The following is an 8,019-nucleotide window of genomic DNA, read 5'->3' as shown; positions in this document are numbered from 1 at the left end:
CCAAGAAGAGACAGCAGCTTGAGGCTCTCGCAGCGGTTGGGATGGCATGGCTCAGTATCATGACTCGATTCCTGAACGACAATCCAAACAGGTGGACTTGACATTGCCCAGGGGGGTGAATTTAGCCGTTGGGGAGTTGAACATTTGCACGCCTGTGAGGCAAGCTCCCTTCGAACTTGCTCACCGGTCGTTGAGCAGAGAGGGGCCGGATTTTCTGGCTGGCCCCTGCGTTGTCTGATGCTGCGACAGTATGGCCAGAGGAATGGCACGCTCAGGCGTGATGCAAGCCAAGGCGGGTCCTTCCCGCTGTCGGGCGAGGGAATGGGACTCATAGGGCTGCCTTTTGGTGCCGCTGCAAACACGCAGATAGCAGCAATTCGAGCCAGTCCCGAAAAGTCTCTTATCTGCGAAACCACCCAGCTGCCCCTTCCTGCCCCCACATACCACTGCGATCATCCCCTCGATGCCAACAGACCAAAACCGGGTGGGACCTTTTTATAATACTCGTTTGGGGGTGAGTCGGGGGCAAGGTGCTCGCGAGGTGAGAGCGGCACCAAGAATTCGTCAAGAAGGGGCTGAGCTGACCAAGCCGGTTTGGCCCTTGTAACGGTCAAAAACAGTCATCCGTCAGTCGCTGACCTTGCTCCGACCCCCCAAAACAGGCCGCTGTTAGGCAGTGGCCCCAGACAGCAACGGTCGTTACCAAGGCTCAGTTTGGTACAACGTCACAAATGCAAGGCACCCCAACCTGTTTCACCCATCCTTCCCGTTCCTACAAGGTCCGGTTTGGTTTTGGCTGGAACATCCCAACCTCTGTCTGTGGGGTGTCCTCCGCACGTGAATGATGAGGTGCCCCAAGCCCCCCCAAGCCCCCCTCCTTGTCACGTCCCTTTGAGTCGCCTTCAAAGATTTTGTCTAGGGTTGGCGAGCTATAAGATTTCGTCTAAGGCAAGTATCAGACTCAAGTTTAGCATTAATTGTCACCACTCCTTTTTGCACGCGCGCTTTTCATGACATACGCGCATCACACCCGAAAGGGGAAGACACCACCTCACAAATATTTTCCCGACTGCCGGTCCAGTCAGGCGACAAACAAACAACGAAACGATAAGCGAAACAAAAAAGAACAACACCAGGGATTAAAAAAAAAAAAGTAACCGTCCCTCGTTCTGCACCAACACAGATCCAAAGTCATTATACACACATGGAGGGCCTGCATGGAGGGCCTGCTACAGCACACAACGCTGCCAGATAGAGGGATGCACAAATCGATGGTAGTCAGTCTAAACTGACACGACCACACAAGCACAGACAGAGAAACACATACTCCAGGACATTAAGCAAAAAACAGAATGGGTCACAACTCATTCAAACACATCAAACATACAAGAACACACGCACACATGCGCGTGCGTCTGCTCTGGCCTCGCGGCAGCACAGGCACAGCCATGGCGCAGCAAGACCGGACTCATACCAATACCAGCCACCAAGGGCTGTGAGCCAACGCCATATTACGCTGAGCACATGAGGCAGCCCTCGGGGTTGGTAAGGGAGCAGACCATGGCCGCTTCCTCCTTCTCCTGCTGTTCCTTGGCCTTGGTGGCATCAATGGTAAACTTGATGGCTGAGGCGGCGGCGCGGGTGCGGAGGTAGTACATGCCCGTCTTGAGGCCCTGCTTCCAAGCATAAAAGTGCATGCTGGTAAGCTTGCCAAAGTTGGGCTCACCCATGTGGACGTTGAAGGATTGAGATTGATCAATAAAGGCGCCACGGTCGGCCGCCAGATCAATAAGGGTGCGCTGTGACAGCTCCCACACCGTCTTGTACAGAGCCTTGATGTCATCCGGGATGCCAGCAATGGCCTGAATGGAACCGTTGTTGAGAATAATCTGCTGCTTAATGTCGTTGGACCAGATGCCCAGCTCCACCAAGTCCTTGAGCAGGTGCTTGTTCACCACCTGGAAATCACCAGAGAGCACACGGCGCGAGTAGATGTTGCTCGTGTACGGCTCAATCGACTCGTTGTTGCCCAGAATCTGGGCGGTGGAGGCCGTGGGCATGGGAGCCACCAGAAGCGAGTTGCGCACGCCATGCTCGGCAATCTTCGCCTTGAGGGCTGCCCAGTCCCACTGGTCAGTGGGGGTGATGCCCCACATGTCGTACTGCAGCGTGCCCTGCGAAACGGGCGAGCCTTCGTACGTCTTGTAGGGACCATCGCGCTGAGCAATCTCACACGAGGCCTCGAGGGCAGCATGGTAAATGGTCTCAAAGATGCGCTTGTTCAGATCGCGCGCCTCGGGGCTGTCAAAAGGCAGGCGCATGAGGATAAAGGCATCAGCCAGACCCTGAACTCCAATGCCAATGGGGCGGTGACGCATGTTGCTGTTCTTGGCCTCAGGGACGGGGTAGTAGTTGATGTCAATGATGCGGTTGAGGTTACGTGTCACAATCTTGACCACGTCGTGCAGACGCTCAAAATCGTATGTGCGCGTGTCCTCGTTGACAAACTTGGGCAGGGCCAGAGAGGCCAGGTTGCAGACGGCCACCTCATCAGGGGCAGAGTACTCAACAATCTCGGTGCAAAGGTTGCTGCAACGAATCGTGCCCAGGTTCTTCTGGTTGGACTTCTCGTTGCAGGCATCCTTGTAGAGCATGTAGGGGGTGCCAGTCTCCGTCTGAGACTCGAGAATGGCAAACCAGAGCTTTTGGGCATCAATGGTCTTGCGGCCACGACCCTCGCGCTCATAGCGCTCATAGAGGGCCTCAAACTCGGCGCCATAGCAGTCGGCGAGGCCGGGGCACTCGTGGGGGCACATGAGGGTCCACTGCTCGTTGCGCTCGACGCGCTTCATAAAGAGGTCGGGCACCCAAAGGGCGTAAAAGAGGTCGCGGGCGCGCAGCTCGTCCGAGCCATGGTTCTTCTTGAGGTCCAAAAACTCAAAGACATCCGCGTGCCAGGGCTCGAGATAGACGGCAAAGGCACCAGGACGCTTGTTGCCACCCTGGTCCACATAGCGGGCCGTGTTGTTGTAGACGCGGAGCATGGGCACCAAGCCATTGGACTCGCCGTTGGTGCCGGCAATGTAGCTGCCCGAGGCGCGCACGTTGTGAATGCTGAGGCCGACGCCACCAGCCGTCTTGGAGATCATGGCGCAGGTAGTAAGGGTGTCATAGATGCCCTTGATGGAGTCGTCCTTCATGGACACCAGGAAGCAGCTGGAGAGCTGAGCCAGGGGGGTGCCCGAGTTGAAGAGGGTGGGTGAGGCGTGGGTGAAGAGGCCCTGGGACATGTGGTTGTAGGTTTCGAGGACGGCATCCAAGTTGTCGCCGTGAATGCCAACTGAGACACGCATGAACATGTGTTGGGGGCGTTCAACGACCTGGCCGTTGATCTTGAGAAGGTAAGAGCGCTCGAGCGTCTTGAACCCAAAAAAGTTGAAGTTGAAGTCACGATCATAGATCACGTGGCTGTCCAAAAGCTCCTTGTTCTTCTCAATGACAGCCCAGGTCTCGTCGGAGACGAGGGGAGCCAGCTTGCCAGTCTTGGGGTTGACGTACTCGTGGAGTGCCTTCATGGTCTCTGTAAATAAGACATGAGAACAAGCGTTGAGTGGGCACTGGCCAGAGGACGCTCGGCTTTTGCAACAACATAAGAAGAGGCATGAAAGAGCAAGGGCAGGATGGTGGAGGAGCAAGACGTACGGCTGAAAGACTTGTTGGTCTGCTTATGGAGGTTGGAGACTGAGATGCGGGCGGCAAGAATGGCGTAGTCAGGGTGGCGGGTGGTGAAGGAGGCGGCGGTCTCGGCCGCGAGCTGGTCGAGCTGAGTGGTGTGCACGCCGCTGTATACGCCGGCCATGACCTTCTTGGTGATTTCGACCTATCAAAGCAAAGCAAACCGGTTGGTTGGGTGAGCTTGGTTTGTAACGGTCACTTTCTTTTGTATTATGAATACAAAAGGACCAAAAGACTGAGCAGCCCAATTGGTGACCAAACAGCTGGCGTACCGGCTCGACATAGTCGCGGTTGAGGCCAAAGGAAAGCTTTTCAACACGGTTGGTGATCTTGTCGAAGAGAACCGGCTCGTGGCGGCCATCACGCTTGACAACATACATGGTGGCGGTGTTGGCTGAAAGGGATCTACAGAGCAAAGCACAAGGACGAAGACCATGAGGCAGCGTACACCAGTCCCGGCAGGCTTGATCGCTGCAGATGACGGCCGCCAATGGCCAGTGGAGTGGCGGTTGTGCTGGGTTCCATGAATGGCAGTGCCTCATGACCGTTACAAGGCAGTCGGGTAGCTCACGTACCAACACGGCCGTACTAGGGATGGTCCCAGTCAAGTCGGAAGGAAAATGCCGTTGAGAGAGTCAAGTCAACCACAATATAACGGTCGGGCCGCTTTGTAACGGTCGATTCGAGGAAGCGGAACAAGGGAAGGAAGGAGAGGAGAGGTGGAGGGTGGAGGGTGGGGGGTGGAGGGGGGAAGGGCCTCACTCCTCATCCTGATGATTATGATGTGTGATGCGCGCACCCAGCCGCACAAACAGGTTGGCGGGAAGAAAAAAGGCGCGACTCAGAGAGAGATAGAGACGGGAGACAGAGAGAGATATTTAGACAGAGACAGAGATCAAGTGAGGGTCAGATGCAGAGATAGGGCTCAAGATCGAAACATATATAGGTAAAACTAGAGGCATAACAGAGAAAAGAGAATATCAACAGAGATTGAGAGACAGAGACAGAGGTGAGATTGAAAGGCAGAGACAGAGACAGAGGGACAAAAGCGCGGGAACTACAATGGCGCTCAACATGTGAGCCTTTCAATGTAACGGTGTTATTTTTTTTTTTTGAATCAGTTTAGGCTCAAAAGTCCATCTCAAATGATTTCGATAAAACAGTCAGTCTTCTTCTTATGGAAGGAGCGGAACCTCGGAGGGGGCCGCGCTGTAACGGACGAGGGAGGGGGGGATTTCAAAGACTCGCGCGTGCCGCGATCGTTGTCGCTTGGGCATGCTTACCTAACACTGGATGCAGACGACTCACACCCTCCTGTGCCTTGCACCCCCCGCCCCCCCACACACACACAAGTCATGTCCAATCATGCCTGGACAACTCCCGCACACTGATCTGCGAGTGCTTGGCGCTTTTCTTGCGGCAGAGCGCACGACCAGCATCGCCAGCACTTGTTGTGGGATCATGCCCAATTGTGCGGGCTTGATGGAAATACTTGCTGTTGGCTCTTCCTGACCATGAACGCGCTCGTTTCTTTCTCTGGGTCCACCTGTCATCTGAAAGCTGTCTTGAGCGTGACATTCAGAAGGCCTTGCACACGTATCAATGGTGGCATGGCCAATAAAAGTCACTTTGCCACCTGTCAAGAAAAAAATGAATGGCTCTCGCTGATTGATGGCGCATCGGCTAAAGGGGTGATTATGTCGGTCAATGTGCTCTGCCAATTTTCAAGTCGCCTGGTCAAATCAGCCAGAGCGACGCTTTGAATGTCGACAAGATTACAATTGGGACAAAAGGGGTCGAGCGTTATGGCTGATAACGGGCTTGACCTTGGAGATACAAGATGGCTTTGCTCAGCAAAGAAGTTTAATGCGGTTCTGAGGTGAATGAAACGACAACGACTACAAACTACAAGACCTGCAAAAGACAACATGACATGGGCATGAGAAGACAATCCCTCAGCTTGTGGATGTGGTTGCGTTGATAATTTCAATCTGTAAATCCGTGGTCGGAGGAGCAAGTGGGCATTTGGACAGAGGCAGCAAGCGTCATGAGTTTGCCCGAGAAATTCAGACACGCGCACTCGCCTCAGCCCAGGCCTGCAGGGTGGCCAAGAACACTTACCACGCGTAGACCACGGCGCAGGGGGTCGACCAGGTCGAGACCTGCTGGTCGAAACACCTAGTTGCACCAGCAAACGGGAAGCAACGTCACGATGAAGACAGCTGCGCGTTGCAATAACACCACTCAATAAACGTCACTCTCGGAAATCAAGAGCCGTCAGGACACCGAAAGCGCCACACACACACACACACACACACACACACATATGCAAACAATATGCATACATACAGACATACACAACAGAAACAGCTCGGGGCGCACGTACCTCGACGTTTTGCCGTTCAACAAAGGCGGTGACATCTCGAAAGGTCTGAACACGACATGCGGAACCGATGCAGTCGTGGACGCGCGTAAGAATTAGAAACGCAGACAGATGGGCACGAGCGGCAAGCGGGGCACGTGTGTAGGATATTGAGTGGGCGGGGTCCACGTACTTGCTCGTAGGGATTTTCCCAGCAAAGGAGCAAGAGATTGCCGGTCAGGCAGGACAGGCAATTCTAAGCGCAAGCAAGCACACACCAAGCACACACATGTCGTCAGGCACGGGCAGGCCGGAACACAATTGGGCCAGACGACAAATTAGGGCACAGGGGCGTCGCACGCACCATGCAGTAAAGTGAAGACGAGGGCTTTTCAGCCTCTTCATAGAGATGATTGATATGCTCGATCACACGTGTATAGGCTGCTGGATCAAGCTGTCGTCGACAGATTCCCGGCAGCGGTGAGCGTGAGGTTTTGAGGAACAGAACAAGGTCGATCGGTGGGTCGGCGACCGGGGAGAATGATGCCTCGGTGCTGCCACCAAGCAACATCACCCATATCGCTTTGGCACGGCGTTGTGACGTACTTTTCCCTCTAGCGCCGCTGGGAACGCCGTTTCAAATCGTGGAGTGGTGCCCTGAGAATAATCACGTTGCACAAACACCTGCGCCGTCGGTCAGCCAGGCCGTGAGCAACAAGCAACGGGTGGAACCTGCAAGCACACGCAACAAGACATACGGATTGATTCACGGGATCATACGGAGGGCCACTCATGGCGCCCTGTCCACGCTGCGTCTCTGTATGCAAAGTGCGTCCCGCCTGATCCGCCTGCTGCCTCCGCCCCAGCCAGCCGTGCCATTCAAGTTGAGAGATGCGGATGGTCATAAGAGAATGTGTAGCCTTTGACACGCTTTGCGATTTTGTTTGTATCGTCACTGGTTTCTACTCCTGTCCTTCGGCTCTGGGTCCGTCTCTGTCTGTCACTCTCTTTCTCTCTGTCTCTCTGTCTGTCTCTCTCTGTCTCTCTGTCTCTCTGTCTCTCTGTCTCTCTGTCTCTCTGTCTCTCTGTCTCTCTGTCTCTCTCTGTCTCTCTGTCTCTCTGTCTCTCTCTGTCTCTCTCTGTCTCTCTGTCTCTCTGTCTCTCTGTCTCCCTGTCTCCCTGTCTCTGTGTGTCTGTCTCTCTGTCTCTCTGTCTCTCTGTCTCTCTCTCTCTCTCTCTCTCTCTCTCTCTCTCTCTCTCTCTCTCTCTCTCTCTCTCTCTCTGTCTCTCTGTCTCTCTGTCTCTCTGTCTCTCTGTCTCTCTGTCTCTCTGTCTCTCTGTCTCTCTCTGTCTCTCTGTCTCTCTGTCTCTCTCTGTCTCTCTCTGTCTCTCTGTCTCTCTGTCTCTCTGTCTCTCTGTCTCTCTCTCTCTCTGTCTCTCTGTCTCTCTGTCTCTCTGTCTCTCTGTCTCTCTGTCTCTCTGTCTCTCTGTCTCTCTGTCTCTCTCTGTCTCTCTGTCTCTCTGTCTCTCTCTGTCTCTCTGTCTCTCTGTCTCTCTCTGTCTCTCTGTCTCTCTGTCTCTCTGTCTCTCTGTCTCTCTGTCTCTCTGTCTCTCTCTGTCTCTCTCTGTCTCTCTGTCTCTCTCTGTCTCTCTGTCTCTCTGTCTCTCTGTCTCTCTCTCTGTCTCTCTGTCTCTCTGTCTCTCTGTCTCCGAGCCACGCCATGGCACGGGCTCGAGCCTGGCGCCGCACCGAAAGTGTGTCCAGCCATCCAACCATCCATCCATCTTCGCGATCCGCTCTCGCACAGCAGTTGCGGCTCTTCAGTCATCATGAGTTTGGCACTTTGTCCCCTCCCCGTCGGAATTTTTTAACCCCGCACGCCGCACGCCCAGTAATTCGTCTCCTGCTCCCTCCCACGATC

At 54.4% G+C, this 8,019-nt stretch overlaps 2 protein-coding genes across 2 annotated transcripts in view; one reads left to right on the top strand and one right to left on the bottom strand.

Annotated features, from left to right (window-relative positions):
- Nucleotides 1-962: 962 nt before the first annotated feature.
- MONBRDRAFT_37398 (uncharacterized protein) lies at nucleotides 963-4,115 on the bottom strand (the record flags this gene model as incomplete). Its single annotated transcript, XM_001746491.1, has 3 exons — nucleotides 963-3,580; nucleotides 3,703-3,880; nucleotides 4,008-4,115. 3 exons carry the CDS (start codon nucleotides 4,113-4,115, stop codon nucleotides 1,512-1,514), a joined length of 2,355 nt encoding a protein of 784 aa, XP_001746543.1. The 3' UTR covers nucleotides 963-1,511.
- Nucleotides 4,116-6,988: 2,873 nt separating this feature from the next.
- Nucleotides 6,989-8,019, top strand: part of MONBRDRAFT_32750 (uncharacterized protein) — a gene marked incomplete at its 5' end in the record, with an annotated part of 6,341 nt that continues 5,310 nt past the window's right edge. The window contains one exon of the mRNA XM_001746618.1: nucleotides 6,989-7,852. Coding sequence (XP_001746670.1) covers nucleotides 6,989-7,852 — 864 coding nt within the window. The remainder of the gene's footprint in view (nucleotides 7,853-8,019) is intronic.

This window comes from Monosiga brevicollis, genomic scaffold (genome assembly GCF_000002865.3).
Source record: "Monosiga brevicollis MX1 MONBRscaffold_13 genomic scaffold, whole genome shotgun sequence".
NCBI classification, from domain to species: Eukaryota; class Choanoflagellata; order Craspedida; family Salpingoecidae; genus Monosiga; species Monosiga brevicollis.
This window is presented reverse-complemented; position numbering and strand designations above follow the sequence as displayed.